This window comes from Monodon monoceros, unplaced genomic scaffold (assembly GCF_005190385.1).
Source record: "Monodon monoceros isolate NGI ecotype Baffin Bay Population unplaced genomic scaffold, NGI_Narwhal_1 Super_Scaffold_11, whole genome shotgun sequence".
NCBI classification, from domain to species: domain Eukaryota; kingdom Metazoa; phylum Chordata; class Mammalia; order Artiodactyla; family Monodontidae; genus Monodon; species Monodon monoceros.
Window position 1 is genome coordinate 133337915 of NW_021703767.1, and position 22455 is coordinate 133360369.

At 44.9% G+C, this 22455-nt stretch overlaps 1 protein-coding gene across 1 annotated transcript in view; it reads right to left on the reverse strand.

Annotated features, from left to right (window-relative positions):
• Nucleotides 1-22455, reverse strand: part of RFTN1 (raftlin, lipid raft linker 1) — a 206844-nt gene that overhangs the window by 179162 nt on the left and 5227 nt on the right. The window contains exon 2 of the mRNA XM_029214175.1: nucleotides 3833-3985. Within this exon, the coding sequence (XP_029070008.1) occupies nucleotides 3833-3977 (145 nt within the window). The 5' untranslated portion in view covers nucleotides 3978-3985. The remainder of the gene's footprint in view (nucleotides 1-3832; nucleotides 3986-22455) is intronic.

Consider the following 22455-nt stretch of genomic DNA (forward strand, 5'->3'; position numbering starts at 1 on the left):
CATAATGGCGAAGAAAAAAATCCCAAAGGTCAGCTCTCAAAGACCTCTTAGACAGGAAAACCACATAGACGGGAATTTTAAAAATGTGGCAGTGTGAACTGATGCTAGATATTTTAATGTGTGTCATGGGAATGTTTCACAAGCAAGATTTAAGAGGAGACACAGAAGACGAGCTTGAAGAAGACACGTGATGGACCATGAGGTACTTTTCAGTTTTTTCATGTTGAAGCCCTTCAATTTAGTTGAAACCCACCACAACTTGCAGGCGATTCAGGGATCAAGACAGCCTAAAGTGAACGCTCTACTGTTCAGTTAGATGATGGAGTTTGCTACACACATCCAGCAGCTTGGTGGCCTAGGGCAAGTCACTTGTATGACCTCTCCAAACTCAAGATCTCCATTATCCTTCCATACCACCCACCTCATCAGACTGTCCTTAGTTTGTTTAAAATTGATTAACACAACACTAGGTGCTTAATAAGTAGCAGCTGTAATGATCACATGTAAAAAAATGAAGCTCCCAACCCTCACCTGCTGCCGCTGGAAATGTAAAATGGCACAACCACTTTGGAAAACAGCTGGACAGTTTCTTATAATGGTAAACATACATTTACCCAACAGCCCAGAAATTCCACTCCTACGTATTTACCCAATAGAAATGAAAACATATGTCCGCACGAGACTTGTTTACAAATGTTCATAGCAGCTTTTCTGATAATAGCCCCAAACTGGAAACAGCCCAAGTGTTCAACAGGAAAATGATTGAAAAATTGTGGCACATCCAGACAGTGGAATATTACTCAGAAACACAAAGGAATGAGCTCTTGATATATACAACGGCATGGATGAATCCCAAAAGCATTATGCTGAGTTAAAGAAGTCAGACACAGGGCTTCCCTGGTGGTGCAGTGGTTGAGAGTCTGCCTGCTGATGCAGGGGACACGGGTTCATGCCCCGGTCTGGGAAGATCCCACATGCCGCGGAGCGGCTGGGCCCGTGAGCCATGGCCACTGAGCCTGCGCATCCGGAGCCTGTGCTCCGCAACGGGAGAGGTCACAACAGTGAGAGGCCCGCGTACCGCAAAAGCAGAACAAAACAAAACAATAAAAGGGGACCCTAAATAAATTACGGCACCCTGAGTGACTCAAGCATATAGCGGCCATTAAATCATATTTTCAGAACATATGGAACCACGAGGTGTGTGCCTCACGGTACAATGTTAAGATGCAAAAAAGCAGGATACAAAAATATACATTGAGGATTCATTCAACAAACATTATTGATTATCTATTATGTGCCAGGCACTGTTCTTTTTTTTTCTTTTTTTTAAAGCACCGACAACACAGCAAAGGATAAAATAGACACAATCCTGCTCTCATTAGAAGGGATTCCACCTTCTGAAGGAAGGCAAACAACAAACAAGGAAATGAATAACAACAAGCAAAATATAAAGCATGTTGATGGCAGGATACGCTATGAGGAAAATCAAGAGGGGAAAGGGATGCGGTGTCAGGGGAGGTGAAATTTTAAATAGGCAGTCAGAGAGGTTCCCCAGAGAAGGGGGTTAAGGGTTTGAACCCAGGGTATATCTGAGAAAACTTCCAGGCAGAGAAAACAGGCAGTGCAAAGGCCCTGAGGAGGCCTGGGAGATTTGAGAAACAGCAAGGCTGCAGTGGCAGAACACGCAGGACAGTGGGAGACTGAGGCAGAGGGAAGCCGGTGTCTCAGGGTCGGGGAGCCATGGCAGGGTTTTGAGCAGAGGAGTGATGTGACCTGGGGGTGGTGGAAACAAGGGGAGAGAAGCAGGGAGACCAGCTAGAATTTTTCCAGTGTTTTCCTAACTTTTTTTTTTAAGTCTTTATTGAATTTGTAACAATATTGCTTTTTTTTTTTTTTTTTTTTTTTTTATGTTTTTGTTTTTTGGCTGCGAGGCATGTGGGATCTTAGCTCCCTGACCAGGGATGGAACCCTCACCCCTGGCATTGGAGGGTGAAGTCCTAACCCCTGGACCACCAGGGAAGTCCCTCCTAACTTTTTATGATGAACATATATCCACTTTATAATCGGAAAACAAAAGGTAATTCAATCCAAACAAGCCATGTAGGTGCTGTGACTGGAGCACAAGTAAGCAGAGAAACAAACAAGGAGGTCAGGGAAATAGCTCAGGGAATGAGCGATGAATCAGTGGGGGGCAGGAGGCGGGACATATTCCTGGAAATTATTACTAAGAAAAGCAAAAGGCACAAATCACTCCTCTTAGTAATGAAAGAAATGTAACCACAATGCACAAAAATATGAAAAAGAATTCCCCCACCATCTCAGCACCCTAACAATCAATATTGACCATCTCGTTATATACTTCCTTTGGATCTTTTCTCCTACACATGCTCTGGTTTTCTCCTTGACCATCCTACAAGGCCCAGCACACTGAAAGCGCTCAAATACTCATTGAGCAAATACTGGATAACGAAATACTCCAAATGCTTCTAGGTTCAGATTTGTCCACGTTACATCAGCTACCTCATTAGCATTTCTGGAAGTAGTTTTAAGAGGCCTGGGTGACAGAATGGAAATTGTGGGTGAGGGGGAGGCATGGTCACAATGACTAAGGTGTCAAGTCTGGCTGTTTAGGACAATGGTGACATTATATTCATCAACGGCGCCAGCAGGAAGCAGCCTGCTGAGGAAGAGGCCGGGTTCAGTTTGGGGGGCGTGAGGGGTGCCCAGGGCCACCCCTGCAGAGACGCCCAGCTGCCCATCCCTCTCGGGGCTCAGAAAGCACCTGGAGCTTCAGCACGAAGGTGGTCGGGCAGAAGCGGTGGAGGAGGGAGCTGGGGTAGTGATGCCAGCAACCCAACTGGAGCTGGATGTGCTAAGAGCTTCAGAACATGTGTCGCCTCTCCTGATTCTCAGTGCTGCCTTGCGAGCTGGTCTGTGTGTGCCCACTTCACAGATGAGGACACTGCAGGCCCAGCTGCTCCACAGCAGAGCCAGGGCTCAAACCCACGACTCGGAGGACTTTTCCCATGAATTCTCTTCTCTTACTAGAAGATTAACATATTCACAGACGCCCAGGGAGAAAGTTAGTCTTAAGATGTCTGTGTTAGGAAGCTCCTGGGTTGGGCTCATGGCTTCCAGGGGTCTCCCACAAGGAAGAATGTTCTCTTCCTCTTCCGAAAACATAGTTTACATGTTTCCGACTTACAGTTATAGCCTGCTGAGTTTTTCCATGTGTACGAGTCTTGGAAACCAGGACGGGCCGCGTGCTTTTCCCACAGCACCACCTCAACTCTCTGTATACAGTCGGTGCTCAGCAAATGCTCGGGATGAAAACACTGACCCTCACTAGCCAGTCACCCGGGGGCCACTGGGACACCGGGGCGAGGCAGGGCCAAGCCCGCTGGACGAGCAGTCTCGAAAGACGCCAGCGGACAAGGGGCAGGGAGACCTGGGTGGATGGGCAGACAACCACGCGGACAGATGGCGACTGTCCTCTTCCGCGCGTCTTGTCGTGAAACAGTCTGTAAACAAGCGGGCCCAGGGCCAAATGCAACCCACCCACGTGTACTCTTTGGCTCACACCTGGTTTTAATTTGTTACAATTTAAATTAGTTGCTAGCTTTCAAAACAATGAAAGATTTCACCTAAAAATCTGGATTTCTGAGCGCAGGCCCTTCTCAACAGGCCCACCCTTTGCAGTTCACCTCCCAACGCCACCCCCGGCCCCCGGCCCCCCACCCCCCAGCATGTCCTGGGCAGCCCCTCCAGCGCTGATTGGGCCGAAGCCCTGTCAAGCCCCCCACCCCTGGGTTGGGCTGAACCCCGTCCTCACCGGCGCTCAGGGTGGTGAACTCCAGGAAGCGGTACTCATAGGACACGTCTATCTTGGTTTCCACCTGGGGCCTCTTCAACGTCGAATAGATATTTCCAGGCCGTTTGTCATCAGGTTTCTCTAACTTGTTCAATCCGCAACCCATTTCAGCAGCTGCCAGCAAAAGGAGAAAAACGGGGGGATGATTTTCTTCTTCCTGAGGTGTTGTTTTTACACACCGTAGTATAAATGACCCCATTATTTCCCTGAAGAACACGTAAAGGACTTGAGCCTGGCTGAAATCTAGAGCACAGTTCAACCCATGACCTGAACACTGGAGGCTCTACGCTCAGGCTGCTTTCTCTCGCTCATAAGATACCATTACCAGCCAGCCTGTGATTCTGAAATGACACCAAAAACATACTGTTTTACACAACGAAAAGACAACCCTCAGAATGGGAGAAAATATTTGCAAACGAAGCAACTGACAAAGGATCAATCTCCAAAATATACAAGTAGCTCATGCAGCTCAATATCAAAAAAAACAAACAACCTAATCCAAAAATGGGCAGAAGACCTAAACAGACATTTCTCCAAAGAAGATATACAGATGGCCAACAAACACACAAAAGAATGCTCAACATCATTAACCATTAGAGAAATGCAAATCAAAACTACAATGAGATATCATCTCACACCAGTCAGAATGGCCATCATCAAAAAATCTAGAACCAATAAATGCTGGAGAGGGTGTGGAGAAAAGGGAACCCTCTTGCACTGTTAGTGGGAATGTAAATTGATGGAAAACAGCATGGAGGTTCCTTAAAAAAATAAAAATAGAACTACCATGTGACCCAGCAATCCCACTACTGGGAAAACCACCCTGAGAAAACCATAATTCAAAAAGAGTCATGTACCACAATGTTCACTGCAGCTCTATTTACAATAACCAGGACATGGAAGCTACCTAAGTGTCCACTGACAGATGAATGGAGAAAGAAGATGTGGCACAAATATACAATGGAATACTACTCAGCCATACAAAGAAACAAAATTGAGTTATTTGTAGTGAGGTGGATGGACCTAGAGACTATCATACAGAGTGAAGTAAGTCAGAAAGAGAAAAATAAATACCGTACGCTAACACATATATATGGAATCTAAAAAAAAAAGGTTCTGAAGAACCTAGGGGTAGGACAGGAATAAAGACGCAGACGTAGAGAATGGACTTAAGGACACATGGAGGGGGAAGGGTAAGCTGGGACAAAGTGAGAGAGTGGCATGGACATATACACACTACCAAATGTAAAATAGATAGCTAGTGGGAAGCAGCCGCATAGCACAGGGAGATCAGCTCGGTGCTTTGTGACCACCTAGAGGGGTGGGATAGGGAGGGTGGGAGGGAGGGAGATGCAAGAGGGAGGAGATATGGGGATATATGTATACGTATAGCTGATTCACTTTGTTATAAAGCAGAAACTAACACACCATTGTAAAGCAATTATACTCCAAAAAGGATGTTAAAAAAAAATACTGTTTTATATCATTTTTCTCCCCATCTGAGGAAAATAACACCTCAGAGTGTCTCAGTTCCACTATACTCTGTATACATGATTAAAAAATGGGATCTGAAAAGCAATACAAGTGCATCATGGTGTCAGCCCATCTGAAAAAAAAAATAAGAGAGATGTCGTTCCGCCGTGGTTTCTAAGAGGGGATAATAAGTTGTTACAATTTCCAAAGTTCTTTCTACCTAAAACAGTAATTAGTTAGACAGGATTTTACATTGAAAAAACACCTCTCGAAGTAGATGGTGGTACTTTTACAGGCCTCGTCTAAAAAGTCCCTGTTTATTCCATTTTAGACCAAACCACAGGAACAGAGCGGTTCTTCCACACTCAGAGTCATTTGAGACCAAAATGAAAACTGGCTGAACACTAAGAGCAGGGCCGCAGAAATTGGAAGCAGAATCCACATGCATCGGAGCAAAGATCCGTGGCTGCGGTTTGGAAAGAAAACGGAGAAATGTTAATACGATGTGCATACAAGGGTGGGCTGAGCTTCCAGGGGATTAAAAACAATGAAAGTTCTCTGTTTATTTAGGCAGAATGACATTCATGAAACGACTTTTTATCCACTCCCCAGACTTCAGCGGGAGATATTTTCCCTTTTGTGACTGAGCCTGGCTAAGTTCCCTCCTCTCTGGGGCACCGGTGCTGCCATCAGAACATATTTCACAAATATATTAACTGGTCAAGAATATCACAAACAGAAACGTGGTGGCCACTTCCTTTTTGAGATAAGAATTTCCGTTGGCTCAATCCATTCACAAGGTACCCAGCTTCCTACGGCAACTTGGCCAGCTCCAAAAAACTAGATGAACCGCACAAAAGCAACGAGGCCGGGGAGGGAGGGAACAGGCTGACGAAGCGACAACCAGGCTATATTTGCAGTAATTAAAAAAAGTCTGGAAGGATGGATGAGAACAGGGAGGCTTACTTATGCCTTAATAAGAGAACATTAGTGTCCAAAGGGCCAGAGCAGACATGATTTATGTGCAATCTGCATGAACTGATTACTTGTAAAATACTCTGCAGTTCTGCAGATATAATAGCTGATATGCACAGAGGCTGCATATTTAACTGCTAAAAAGCAAACCGCCTGGCATCCGCTGGGGCAAAGCAGAAGCAGACAGGGAGGCCCCTAAGTACTGGGGAACAGGTAACCTAGTGAGATAAGTCCTATCACTGCCAGAACAGAACTGGAAATAACCCAAAGGCTTACCAGTCACTCACTCGTCTTCCTCCCTACAAAGGACTGAGCATTTGGGGACCTCCAAGAAAAAAAACCCTTCCTCAAAAATCTTCCCATTCTTGCTATCCTATTAGGTAAATTCTAGCACTAGAGAGTCATTCCTTTGAGAACACCCTACCTCAGCATTGCCTTTGAAACCACAAATATCTCCCTGGGACGGGCAACAAACCAAGCTCCTGGTAGCCACTAACACTTTAGTATGATTTAATTTCTTCTCTCAGGGACAGCTTCCTGCACAGCATAAAAAAAGGAGGAGAGGATTATCAAGATGAGTAAGATAGTCTCAGACAAATTTGGGGTTGCAGGGAGGCATGTCAGGAAGTATTAGAAAAACTCCCAATTCATAACTTTGAATTTAAGGTTTTAATCAGACTATCCCAAACCTGAGGTCCAAGTTCACTCCAGAGGGCACTGGGCTTGTCTCACAGGACACAGTGAGACCCTGGGAAATCATCTATGTGATCAGACACTGTACCAGCCAGGTGCAAAACTGAAATATCAGTGAATCCTTGAGGTCTCAAAGTTTAGGGCATACAACCCTGGTTAAGCAACTGCTTCTGAAGCACGGTTCTCTCTGGGAAGGGAATCATGGTGAAGCCGTTGCCAGTCACCAAAAGCTTAGTGTGACTTTGTTCCTCTTACTCGTTTGTGTTAGGGCCCTACCTTGCTTGCTACTGGCACATTTGCTTTCCTCCTAGTTCCTTCCTGCATTCTTCCACCAACCCCACCCCTGTCAAAACAGGAAAGACTTTTACATCACTCCAAAAACGTCTGTTACAGTCCCTACTATGCTCAAACAAGTCACAAAATCTAGCTTACGAAAAGAAGGAAAACTGGGGCTTCCCTGGTGGTGCAGTGGTTGAGAGTCTGCCTGCCGATGCAGGGGACACGGCAATACCTCGGGGCGGGATCGCTGGGTTACACGGTAAGTACAGGCTCCTGTTAATGAATAACACACTCAGGGTGGCCAGATGCTGACCCGCGAGAGGCACCGTGGAAGGTGAGACCCGCTGAGATTCCACGGATTTAGCTCGGCCACCCCTGCTCACCCTAGGGCATCAGCTCACTGGGAGGGAATCATGACCAGCAGTGCTATTCATGGCTATTTCTCCTTTCGTTATTGTCTGTTTTTGTAAAGGACACTTGCTAAAAATCACCTGTGTGTGATGACATTTTTTCAGTACTTTCCTATGGTCCATCCAACCCCCACAGCTCTGCCCTTCCAAATTCCTATAGTCACTTCACATTGACACCTATGGAAACCAGGTTACTTGTTTTATGTGTGAGGTGATGGTTGGATCAGCTCTGATTATTTGACAGTCACACAGGAGGGTTTTTTCTTCTTTTTACGTCTTTATCTTCCCAAAAGACATCCCTGCACCCACGTGCATGGGTCTCTCTAGCATCAAGGCACCAAGAAAAACCATCCAAGGGGTCTTCACAGGTCTTTCCCCACTCCTATGGTGAGACAGTGGGAAAAGAGCCAAAGTATCCTTACAGTTCTTCAGCAGAAACTGGCTAAACATTATTAGGACTGGAGACAGACTGGGGAAGAAAATAAGGACATCACTGGGGGTTTCTGAGACCCACTACAAGGAGAGGTCATTTGCAAATGACCCGGAAGCAAAGATCCCTCAACTGGTGACACTCTGGAAAAATCAATTCTTTCTGAATCAAGCCTAGAAAGAGGTGTGTCTTTGGTATATGTGGGCCCAGTTTCATGCAGGAACTGTCAGCTCCATGAGGGAGAGAATTCAAGTTCCAAGTTCATGCGTTCATTCATCAAATGCACATTTATTATGGCCCCTTTTGAGTCACACCCTCAATTAGGAAATACAAAAATGGAAAGACCAGGTCCTACCCTCTAGGAGATCACAGGTGAAGGAGAAGAAAGACAATGAAGAAATACACGTGGTTCTCTGGTTGTTCTAGAAGTCTGGGCGGGGTGCAGGGCATTTGGAGAAAACCGCTGTGATATAAAACAGAGGGCACATCCCCATAGACTTGGTTCCAGAAAAAGCTGATCAGCCATGGGGCACGATGTTCTGTGTCATTTTAAATGTTGAAATGTTTGAATTTTTATTTTAAAGTAGTTCTAATTTGGTTTTGAAATACTTCCCCAGATGCACATAAAACACTGGAAAACCACTTCAAAAAGGATCACCTCCAGGCTTCCCTGGTGGCGCAGTGGTTGAGAGTCCGCCTGCCGATGCAGAGGACACGGGTTCTTGCCCCGGTCCGGGAAGATCCCACATGCCGCGGAGCGGCTGGGCCCGTGAGCCATGGCCGCTGAGCCTGCGCGTCCGGAGCTTGTGCTCCGCAACGGGAGAGGCCACAACAGTGAGAGGCCCGTGTACCGCAAACAAAAAAAAAAAAAAAAAAGAAAGAAAGAAAAAGGATCACCTCCTTAAACAATTATTTTTCAGGTGGGGTTTAAAAACAATCCCTCAGTTTAAAGGTTTATTTTTACTATCAACTAGCATGCACACATTTAAATAATGGGGGCAATAAATGTAGTTATATTTTCAAATACAAATTAGTTTCATTAAGAGTGAGCCCTCATTTACCACACTTGCTACTAATCTGAGGCAGACTGTAAAGCTAATTTTAACAACTGCCAACAGCTCATGACAAGCAACCAGAGATGGGGCAATTATACGCAATGATGCTGGATCAGCTGGCAAACTCATTCTTTATTTCTCCACTCAAATCCTATATTTAAAGACTCGAGTGTGTTTATTACATCATTCAGGCACCCAAAGTAGGAACTGATGATCCAAATTAAGAAGTTTTTACATGATAAGAACATCTCTCTCCACCCAGAAATGTAAATGAAAACTTGAAAATCCAATCAGCTGTACGGATGGTGTCAAATCTTGATATCCTACAAACTAAGACAGAAACCCAAGGATAACTAAAACTGACCCATTGAAAGTATTCCTGATTCAATGCCAAGGAAAAGAACAATCTGTATGAAACGGGGTTATATTATGGTGCTACTTTTTTTTAAGTGTCTACGTGTGTATCTGTATATGAAAATCCACGTATTTTTTTTAATTGGCAGGTTAAATAAAGATATTCACAGAACTTTCCTCTGGGTCACGAGGTGATGGGAGACATTCTCTTTATGGTTTTCTATATTTTCAAGTTTTCTGTGTTGCATATGCATTACGTTTCCTAGTTGAAGACAACAAGATGTATCACAGACAGCCTGCAAGATATCCCTCAATAATCCTCCCATTCACCAGTGGTCCCCTCCTCTACTGAGCAGGGCTGACCTGTGTAGTCAGTAGGATATGTCCCTGGGGAAGCCCGCTGCCATATTGTAAGAACACTCTATTAACCCCGTGGAGAAGCCCCCAGGGCAGGGAACTAAGGCCTCCAACCAACAGCCACGATGAACTCAACACTCAAGTGGGAGCATCCCTCAGCTCCAGAACAGCCTTCAGCCTAGCCAGCATCTTGACCACAATCTCGTGAGAGACCCTGAGTCAGAACCACCCAGCTCAGCTGCTTCTGGATTTCTAACTCACAGAAGCCCTGCGAGATAATAAACATTCATTACTATTTTCAGTTGCCAAGTTTGGGGGTAATATGTTACACAGCAAGAGATAAGGCAATACGAGGGGTATTTACATTATCAAAGGAAAACACTCGGTGGAGACTGATCCAGACCACCTTTCTTTCTGCTCTCCCACTAGCCTCCATCACAACCACCCTTAAATAAAACAGCCTCCCCTCAGAAGAACTTGCTACTCAAAGTGTGGTCCTCAGACCAGGAGCAATGGCACTCCTGGGATCAGCCCACCCGGACCTACTTAATCAGAATCCACCTTTTCACACACGATTCATCAAAGTCTGAATCACAGTAAAGCTTGAGAAAGCCATGGCAGTGGTTCTCAATCTTGGCTGCACACTGGAATCACCTGGACAGCTGTTTTGATGTCCAGATGCCCAGGCATTTGGGGTGGGGCCCAAGCATCATTTTTAAGACACCCCCACAAGTGATTCTAACTGACATCCAGGATTGAGAATCAACACCCTCAGAGCAAACCCTGTCTTTTCCCACTCCTGACCCTCTCCAATCTCCTAACACCCAGGCCGCAGGGGCCCAGGGTCTCTCTTAGGCTGCTTAGCCAGGGCTGAGAACCACAGTCTAGAAGAACGTGGTCTTGCTAACCCCCTTGGTTCCACCCCTGCATCACCTGAATCTCGCTGGACCTCATACCCTCCCTTCCCAGGCTCTCTGTTGTCATCCCTAACACAAGTGCACCCCCAAATTTCTATCTCCAGCCTCCTTCTGCCTGTCTCTTCAAATTACTTTCACTACCAACCACCGCAAGCATATGGATAAGGATTAAAAAAATGAGACATCTCTGTACCCACTACCCTGAATCAACAAATGCTTATATTTTATTTGCTCACATCTTTTGTTTTTGTAGAAATACAACTTTTGGTGTGCAGCCCTCATCCTGTCCCTTTGTCCCCTGTCTTTCTGTCCCTGGTCCTTATCCTGTACACACTACATATAATACCCAGAACAATACAGGGCAAAGGCTCTGACACTTTTCAGCTCATGGCACCCCCAGTGTCCCTATACGTTTGTTCACAGCACCCCCAGGCTAAAAGCAATACCCACAGCTCGATTTATTAAGTAGTCAGGTCCAAACAAATTGATAATTATGTATAAACAACTTAGCATCCTTTTGAAAGAACAGACTACACAAACTGAAAAAAAAATTTTTCCTGCATCCTTAAATTACCATAATTACTTACTACTGGGATGTGTGCATCCATTTGGCACCAGGAAACTTCTCAAACCTCAGAATCACACTGGACACCACCACCCTCATCTCCTGTTCAACAATGATCTTCTTAGCAACCACCCCAAATCCAGCTTTGCAAAGATATGACATCATCAAAAGGAAGTGGTGGCCTTTGATGTTGATCCTGTGAACTACCTCGGGCTAGTAATGAGGGTGGCATCCAACATGCAAGTACCACTTGCTGCGGTGCCTTGGGGTGCCTTAGTACAGAATTTGGGAACCTCCAATACAAGGAGGCACGTAGGCTCAAAAAAGTTCCATAACTGCATCATCTCCCCGTTAGCTGTCAGATTCACCTCCCAGCCTGACTGCTCTCCAACTCCAGCAGACACGCCCACGGACCGGTTCCAACATCTTCACCTGGAACTTTCCTGGCACTTCCGGATGAATATGCCCCAAAGAGAACACAACACCCTTCTCCAAAAGCCTGTTCTTCCTCCTGGGTTTCTTGTGTGTATGTGTGTCCTTATGTAGATATCTACAGAGAGAGAAGTTGGGGCAGATTTGTTTTAAAGGACTTGTCTTTGGACTTGGAGGCTGGCAAGTCCAAAATCTATAGCACAGGCCAGGAGGCCAAAGGCCCAGGGAAAACGTGATGGTGCGGAGCTGAGCCCCAGGCCCATCTGGAGGCAGAACTCCTTCCTCCTCAGGAGACCTCAGTCTTCTAAGTCCTCGGACTAGTTGGATGAGGTCCGCCCATATTAGGGAGGGTGATTCAAATGTTAATCACATCTTTAAAAATACCCCATGGCAACACCTAGACTGCTGTTTGACCAAAAACTGGGTACCCCCGTGGTAGCCAACGTGATACATAAAATTAACCATCACGCCCTCCTTCACTGAGCACTTAGTAGGTGCAAGGCACTGTTCCAAGTGCTGGGGATACCGAAGTGAAACAGAGACAAAGACCAAAACAAAACAAAACAAGAACAACCCCGCCCTCGTGGACCTTACTTTCAGGAGCAGACACATAAAAATAATGAATGGGGGGACCTTGAAGATGGCGGAAGAGTAAGACGCGGAGATCGCCTTCCTCCCCACGGATCCACCAGAAATACATCTACACGTGGAACAACTCCTACAGAACACCTACTGAAGGCTGGCAGAAGACCTCAGACCTCCCAAAAGGCAAGACACTCCCCACGTACCTCGGTAGGGCAAAAGAAAAAAAGAAAAAACAGAGACAAAAGAATAAGGACGGCACCTGCACCAGTGGGAGGGAGCCGTGAAGGAGGAAAAGTTTCCACACACTAGGAAGCCCCTCCGCGGGCGGAGACTGCGGGAGGCGGAGGGGGGAGCTTCGGCACCGCGGAGTAGTGCACAGCGACGGGTGCGGAGGGCAAAGCGGGGAGATTCCCGCACAGAGGATCGGTGCCGACCGGCACTCACCAGCCCGAGAGGCTTGTCTGCTCACCCGCCGGGGCGGGCGGGGCTGCGAGCTGAGGCTCGGGTTTCGGTTTTGGACGGAGCGCAGGGAGAGGACTGGGGTTGGCGGCTTGAACATAGCCTGAAGGCACCACGACTAGCCGGGAGGGAGTTCGGGGAAAAGCCTGCACCTGCCGAAGAGGCAAGAGACTTTTTCTTCCCTCTTTGTTTCCTGGTGCGCGAGGAGAGAGGTTTAAGAGCGCTGCTTAAAGGAACTCCAGAGACGGGCGCGAGCCGCGGCTAAAAGCGCGAACCCCAGAGACGGGCGGGAGACGCTAAGGCTGCTGCTGCCGCCACCAAGGGGCCTGTGTGCGAGCACAGGTCACTCTCCACACCCCTCTTCCGCGGAGCCTGTGCAGCCCGCCACTGCCAGGTTCCCGGGATCCAGAGATAACTTCCCCGGGAGAACGCACGGCGGGCCTCAGGCTGGTGCAACATCACGCCGGCCTCTGCCGCAACGTCACGCCGCCTCTGACGCCGCAGGCCCGCCCCGCACGCAGTGCCCTTCCCTCCCCCACCCCCACCCCCGGCCTGAGTGAGCCGGAGCCCCCGAATCAGCGGCTCCTTTAACCCCGTCCTGTCGGAGCAAAAAACAGACGCCCTCCAGCGACCTACACGCAGAGGCAGGGCCAAATCCAAAGCTGAGCTCCTGTGAGCTGTGAGAACAAAGAAGAGAAAGGGAAATCTCTCCCAGCAGCCTCAGAAGCAGCGGATTAAAGCTCCACAATCAACTTGATATACCCTGCATCTGTGGAATACCTGAATAGACAAGGAATGATCCCAAATTGAAGAGGTGGAATTTAGGAGCGAGATCTATGATTTTTTTCCCTTTTCCTCTTTTTGTGAATGGGTACGTGTATGCTTCTGTGTGAGATCTTGTCTGTATAGTCTTGCTTCCACCATTTGTCCTAGGGCTCTATCCGTCCATGGTTTTTTTTTTTATAATTTTTTTCTTAATAATTAATTTTAATTGTAATAACTTTATTATACTTTACCTTCGTTCTTTCTTTCTTTCTTTCCTTCCTTCCTTCCCTCCTTTAGACAACGAATCACCCCAAATTGAGGAGGTGGTCTCTGAGAGCAAGATTTATGATTTTTCCCCCTTTACCTCTTTTTGTGAAGGTGTATGTGTATGCTTCTGTGTAAGATTTTCTCTGTATAGCTTTGCTTCCAACATTTGTCCTAAGGTTCTATCTGTCCCTTTTTTTTTTCTAAATATTTTTTAATTCAATAACTATATTATACTTTATTTTATTTTTACTGTATCTTCTTTCTTTCTGTCTTTTTTCCTTCTTTCCCTCCTTCCTTCCTTCCTTCCTCCCTCCCTCCCTCCCTCCTTTCTTTCCTTCTTTGCTTCTTTCTTCCTTCCTTCCTTTCCTCCTTTCCTTCTTTCTTTCCTCATACTTCTACTAATTCTCTCTACTTTTTCTCCCTTTTATTCTGAGCCGTGTGGGTGAAAGGCTCTTGGTGCTCCAGCCAGGAGTCAGGGCTCTGCCTCTGAGGTAGGAGAGCCAATTTCAGGACACTGGTCAACAAGAGACCTCCCAGCTCCACATAATATTAAACGGCAGAAATCTCCCAGAGACCTCCATCTTAACACCAGCACCCAGCTTCACTCAACGACCAGCAAGCCACAGTGCTGGACAACCTATGCCAAACAACTAGCAAAACAGGAACACAACCCCACCCACTAGCAGAGAGGCTGCCTAAAATCATAATAAGGCCACAGACACCCCAAAACACACCACCAGACGTGAACCTGCCCACTAGAGAGACAAGATCCAGCCTCATCCACCACAGCACAGGCACTAGTCCCCTCCACCAGGAAGCCTACACAACCCACTGAAACAACCTTAGCCACTGGAGACAGACATCAAAAACAACGGGGACTACAAACGTGCAGCCTGCAAAAAGGAGACCCCAAACACAGTAAGATAAGCAAAATGAGAAGACAGAAAAACACACAGCAGATGAAGGAGCAAGATAAAAATGCACCAGACCTAACAAATGAAGAGGAAATAGGCAGTCTACCTGAAAAAGAGTTCAGAATAATGATAGTAAGGATGATCCGAAATCTTGGAAGTAGAATGGACAAAATGCAAGAAACATTTAACAAGGACCTAGAAGAAATAAAGATGAAACAAGCAACGATGAACAACGCAATATATGAAATTAAAAGTACTCTAGATGGGATCAATAGCAGAATAACTGAGGCAGAAGAACGGATAAGTGACCTGGAAGATAAAATAGTGGAAATAACTACTGCAGAGCAGAATAAAGAAAAAAGAATGAAAAGAACTGAGGACAGTCTCAGAGACCTCTGGGACAACATTAAACACACTAACATTTGAATTATAGGGGTTCCAGAAGAAGAAGAGAAAAAGAAAGGGACTGAGAAAATATTTGAAGAGATTATAGTTGAAAACTTCCCTAATATGGGAAAGGAAATAGTTAATCAAGTCCAGGAAGCACAGAGAGTCCCATACAGGATAAATACAAGGAGAAATACGCCAAGACACATATTAATCAAACTGTCAAAAATTAAATACAAAGAAAGCATATTAAAAGCAGCAAGGGAAAAACAACAAATAACACACAAGGGAATCCCCATAAGGTTAACAGCTGATCTCTCAGTGGAAACCCTACAAGCCAGAAGGGAGTGGCAGGACATACTGAAAGTGATGAAGGAGAAAAACCTGCAACCAAGACTACTCCACCCAGCAAGGATCTCATTCAGATTTGATGGAGAAATTAAAACCTTTACAGACAAGCAAAAGCTGAGAGAGTTCAGCACCACCAAACCAGCTTTACAACAAATGCTAAAGGAACTTCTCTAGACAAGAAACACAAGAGAAGGAAAAGACATATAATAACGAACCCAAAACAATATAGAAAATGGGAATAGGAACATACATATCGATAATTACCTTAAATGTAAATGGACTAAATGCTCCCACCAAAAGACACAGATTGGCTGAATGGATACAAAAACAAGACCCTTATATATGCTGTCTACAAGAGACCCACTTCAGACCTAGAGACACATACAGACTGAAAGTAATGGGATGGAAAAAGATATTCCATGCAAATGGAAACCAAAAGAAAGCTGGAGTAGCAATTCTCATATCAGACAAAATAGACTTTAAAATAAGGACTATGAAAAGAGACAAAGAAGGACACTACATAATGATCAAGGGATCGATCCAAAAAAAAGATATAACAATTGTAAATATTTATGCACCCAACATAGGAGCACCTCAATACATAAGGCAAATACTAACAGCCATAAAAGGGGAGATCGACAGTAACACATTCATAGTAGGGGACTTTAACACCCCACTTTCACCCATGGACAGATCATCCAAAATGAAAATAAATAAGGAAACACAAGCTTTAAATGATACATTAAACAAGATGGACTTAATTGATATTTATAGGACACTCCATCCAAAAACAACAGAATACACATTTTTCTCAAGTGCTCATGGAACATTCTCCAGGATAGATCATATCTTGGGTCACAAATCAAGCCTTGGTAAATTTAAGAAAATTGAAATTGTATCAGGTATCTTTTCCGACCACAACGCCATGAGACTAGATATCAATTACAGGAAAAGATCTGTAAAAAATACAAACACACGGAGGCTAAACAAAACACTACTTAATAATGAAGTGATCACTGAAGAAATCAAAGAGGAAATAAAAAAATACCTAGAAACAAATGAAAATGGAGACACAACGACCCAAAACCTATGGGATGCAGCAAAAGCAGTTCTAAGGGGGAAGTTTATAGCAATACAAGCCCACCTTAAGAAGCAGGAAACATCTCGAATAAACAACCTAACCTTGCACCTCAAGCAATTAGACAAAGAACAAAAAAACCCCAAAGCTAGCAGAAGGAAAGAAATCATAAAAATCGGATCAGAAATAAATGAAAAAGAAATGAAGGAAACAATAGCAAAGATCAATAAAACTAAAAGCTGGTTCTTTGAGAAGATAAACAAAATTGATAAACCACTAGCCAGACTCATCAAGAAAAAAAGGGAGAAGACTCAAATCAATAGAATTAGAAATGAAAAAGGAGAAGTAACAACTGACACTGCAGAAATAGAAAAAATCATGAGAGATTACTACAAGCAACTCTATGCCAATAAAATGGACAATCTGGAAGAAATGGACAAATTCTTAGAAATGCACAACCTGCCAAGACTGAACCAGGAAGAAATAGAAAATATGAACAGACCAATCACAAGCACTGAAATTGAAACTGTGATTAAAAATCTTCCAACAAACAAAAGCCCAGGACCAGATGGCTTCACAGGTGAATTCTATCAAACGTTTAGAGAAGAGCTAACACCTATCCTTCTCAAACTCTTCCAAAATATAGCAGAGGGAGGAACACTCCCTAATTCCTTCTACGAGGCCACCATCACCTTGATACCAAAACCAGACAAGGATGTCACAAAGAAAGAAAACTACAGGCCAATATCACTGATGAACATAGATGCAAAAATCCTCAACAAAATACTAGCAAACAGAATCCAACAGCACATTAAAAGGATCATACACCATGATCAAGTGGGGTTTATTCCAGGAATGCAAGGATTCTTCAATATACGCAAATCTATCAATGTGATAAACCATTTTAACAAATTGAAGGAGAAAAACCATATGATCATCTCCATAGATGCAGAGAAAGCTTTCGACAAAATTCAACACCCATTTATGATAAAAACCCTGCAGAAAGTAGGCACAGAGGGAACTTTCCTCAACATAATAAAGGCCATATATGACAAGCCCACAGCAAACATCATCCTCAATGGTGAAAAACTGAAAGCATTTCCACTAAGATCAGGAACAAGACAAGGTTGCCCACTCTCACCACCCTTATTCAACATAGTTTTGGAAGTTTTAGCCACAGCAATCAGAGAAGAAAAGGAAGTAAAAGGAATCCAAATCGGAAAAGAAGTAAAACTGTCACTGTTTGCAGATGACATGATACTATACATAGAGAATCCTAAAGATGCTACCAGAAAACTACTAGAGCTAATCAATGAATTTGGTAAAGTAGCAGGATACAAAATTAATGCACAGAAATCTCTGGCATTCCTATATACTAATGATGAAAAATCTGAAAGTGAAATCAAGAAAACACTCCCATTTACCATTGCAACAAAAAGAATAAAATATCTAGGAATAAACCTACCTAAGGAGATGAAAGACCTGTATGCAGAAAATTATAAGACACTGATGAAAGAAATTAAAGATGATACAAATAGATGGAGAGATATACCATGTTCTTGGATGGGAAGAATCAACATTGTGAAAATGATTCTACTACCCAAAGCAATCTACAGATTCAATGCAATCCCTATCAAACTACCACTGGCATTTTTCACAGAACTAGAACAAAAAATTTCGCAATTTGTATGGAAACACAAAAGACCCCGAATAGCCAAAGCAATCTTGAGAACGAAAAAAGGAGCTGGAGGAATCAGGCTCCCTGACTTCAGACTATACTACAAAGCTACAGTAATCAAGACAGTATGGTACTGGCACAAAAACAGAAAGATAGATCAATGGAACAGGATAGAAAGCCCAGAGATAAACCCACGCACATATGGTCACCTTATCTTTGATAAAGGTGGCAGGAATGTACAGTGGAGAAAGGACAGCCTCTTCAATAAATGGTGCTGGGAAAACTGGACAGGTACATTTAAAAGTATGAGATTAGATCACTCCCTAACACCATACACAAAAGTAAGCTCAAAATGGATTAAAGACCTAAATGTAAGGCCAGAAACTATCAAACTCTTAGAGGAAAACATAGGCAGAACACTCTATGACATAAATCACAGCAAGATCCTTTCTGACCCACCTCCTAGAGTAATGGAAATAAAAACAAAAATAAACAAATGGGACCTAATGAAACTTCAAAGCTTTTGCACAGCAAAGGAAACCATAATCAAGACCAAAAGACAACCCTCAGAATGGGAGAAAATATTTGCAAATGAAGCAACTGACAAAGAATTAATCTCCAAAATTTACAAGCAGCTCATGCAGCTCAATAACAAAAAGCAAACAACCCAATCCAAAAATGGGCAGAAGACCTAAACAGACATTTCTCCAAAGAAGATATACAGAATGCCAACAAACACATGAAAGAATGCTGAACATCATTAATCATTAGAGAAATGCAAATCAAAACTACAATGAGATATCATCTCACACCAGTCAGAATGGCCATCATCAAAAAATCTAGAACCAATAAATGCTGGAGAGGGTGTGGAGAAAAGGGAACACTCTTGCACTGCTGGTGGGAATGTGAATTGGGTCAGCCACTATGGAGAACAGTATGGAGGTTCCTTAAAAAACTACAAATAGAATTACCATATGACCCAGCAATCCCACTACTGGGCATATACCCTGAGAAAACCAATATTCAAAAAGAGTCATGTACCAAAATGTTCATTGCAGCTCTATTTACAATAGCCCGGAGATGGAAACAACCTAAGCGCCCATCATCGGATGAATGGATAAAGAAGATGTGGCACATATATACAATGGAATATTAGTCAGCCTTAAAAAGAAATGAAATTGAGCTATTTGTAATGAGGTGGATAGACCTAGTCTGTCATACAGAGTGAAGTAAGTCAGAAAGAAAAAGACAAATACCGTATGCTAACACATATATATGGAATTTAAGGGAAAAAAATGTCATGAAGAACCTAGGGGTAAGACAGGAATAAAGACGCAGACCTACTGGAGAACGGACTTGAGGATATGGGGAGGGGGAAGGGTGAGCTTTGACAGGGCGAGAGAGAGTCATGGACATATACACACTAACAAACATAGTAAGGTAGATAGCTAGGGGAAGCAGCCGCAAGGCACAGGGATATTAGCTCGGTGCTTTGTGACAGCCTGGAGGGGTGGGATAGGGAGAGTGGGAGGGAGGGAGACGCAAGAGGGAAGACATATGGGAACATATGTATATGTATAACTGATTCACTTTGTTATAAAGCAGAAACTAACACACCATTGTAAAGCAATTACACCCCAATAAAGATGTTTAAAAAATAATAATAATAATGAATGAAGTTCAAGTTTAAAAGTATGTCACATAGGGCTTCCCTGGTGGCGCAGTGGTTGGGAGTCCGCCTGCCGATGCGGGGGACGCGGGTTCGTGCCCCGGTCCGGGAGGATCCCACATGCCGCGGAGCGGCTGGGCCCATGAGCCATGGCCGCTGGGCCTGCACGTCCGGAGCCTGTGCTCCGCAACGGGAGAGGCCACAACAGTGAGAGGCCCGCATACCGCAAAAAAAAAAAAAAAAAAAAAAAAGTATGTCACATAAAGACAAGTAAGGCAGAGAGGGGCATTAGCAAGTACAGGGGAGGGCACAATTTAAAAAAAAACAGCGTGATCAGGGAAGGCCTCCCGCAGAAGGTGACAGGGCGAGCGCTGGGATGAGGGAGCAGGTGGCCACGAGTGCAAACAGGCCGGGAGGTCCTGGACCTGCCCGGGGAGGTGGGGTAGCCTGGGCGGCCGTGGTCAGGACGCTGGCTTTGTCCCCAGTGAGATGGGAGACCTCAGAGGGTTTCGAGCCCCGAGGGAGACACGATCACTCTGACCCTGGGAAGAGGGAGACCAGGTGGTGATGAGGTGTGAGCAGAGGTCAAATTCTGGATACGTTTTGAAGGTAGGAAGTGAGATTTCTTAGTGGTTTGGAGACAGGGCATGAGAAGAAGAGGGCATCCGAGACCCCTCTCAGGTTTGTGGCCTGAGCACCTGTAAAGCTGCAGTGACCACCTCCCAAGACAGGCACGCCATGAAAGCAACAGTTGGGCCAGAGCAGACCGGAGTTTGTCCTGGATGCGTTAACTCCAACCAAGGGGAGGTGGGGTGGGCAGCCGGATGGACTAGTCCACAGCTCAAGGGAGAGAGCTCTGGAGCTTTGGGTACCACCCCATCTTCCCATGGGACAGCAAACTCCTCGAAGGCAGTTACATCTTCATCCTCAACAACAACTACCCCAATGCCCTGCCCCAAGAGATGCACAGTTAACACCTACTCCGTCAACAGACTTCCGGAGAAGGAAAGGTGCCTATTATCCGGAAAAGGATGGGAAGGGCCTTTGGAATATTTGCCTGTTGCTCTCAAGTTCGCCTTTTTAAAAGCACAGCACAGGGGCTGGTGACGCTCTGGAGCCAGAGTGCCTGGTTAAAGTTCAAGGGTCCCTACTTCCTAGCCGAGTGACGTCAAGGGAGCCACTTAACCTCAGGGTTCTCAACTATAAAATCGGGATGACCGCAGAATCCACTTGCAGGGTGAGGACTAAATAAGTTAATTTAACAGGGCTTAGAAGAGCTCAGGCACCTAGAAATGTCTGTCTAAATGTTAACCATTATTAGTACTATTACTAGTACTACTTGTTATCCATGACAAAGATCCCTGTTAACCTGCCATAATTACACCACACCGAAAGGGTGCTTATAAAGTGTCCCAAGACACTGGAAAAATCCCCAAAGACCTCTCTAAATTAAAGAAGTGTTTAAATGAACAGTCCGACTTCTTGTACTCTGCATTTCCAAAATCTTGTAATACACGATATGGTCACGTTCCATTAACCAGAGTCTGTGATTAACCTAATCTCTTCTCATCTGACTTTAATGGATAAGGTCTATTACAAAAATTTCTCCAAATCTGAGTAATTTGGGAGTTATTCCATAAAACTTGAAGGTTCCTCAGAAGTATTTCCTCGGGGTGAAATACTAATCTGGGACTTCCAACACACAAACACACACACACACACAACACAAACACACACACACACACGAAAGCTGATAATCCTTTGCAAAGAATAAATGCTGACCATCCAGGGGCTCTGCCTATGGAACAACACAATGGGACAGTTTCGTTTTAAAAGCCAAAGAACGCTGTCAGTGAAGTGCAGCTGGCTTCCTGGTTGAAAAAGTGTGGAAACATCCAATACAGCTTCATAAAGTAGCACGAGAGTTGGTGAGCATCAAACAAGCTGAGCAAACATAGCTGATGTTGACTTCCCAGCTCTGGGGGCTCTGGGTTCCCCACTGACCCCCGTGGACTGGCGCCCCTCTCCTTTGAACCGAGCCTGAGTAGTGGACACCCCCTAAAGGGGACGTCCCTCCGTCACCATCCTGCACCATCAGACACAACGCTGCGGCCCCTCCGCTGCTCCCGACACCACAGGGGCAGGCCCGACCCAGGAAAACCCCCTAACGAAGCCCCCAGGTACCCCAAAGGATGCCTGCTCCACCTCAGTCTTAGCAGGTAGCCATCACACATAGAATGTGACCTGATTTTCTAGCTCTTTGGTTCTGGCCCCGCTGAGAGCGCTTTTTCTTCCTGAATTCAGCCCAGGTAGGGAGTAAGTCGCACAAATGCATATTTAAAAGCTGAACTGAATTCTTTGGAGAGCAAGGAAATTAACAGGGCCTCAAGCAGTGGCCATCGCTTGCCCGCTGTACCGATCTTTTCAGAGAACGCATCTTGGTAAAATACACAACGATAATAACGAGAGCCCCTTTGGGGGCCCAAGAGAA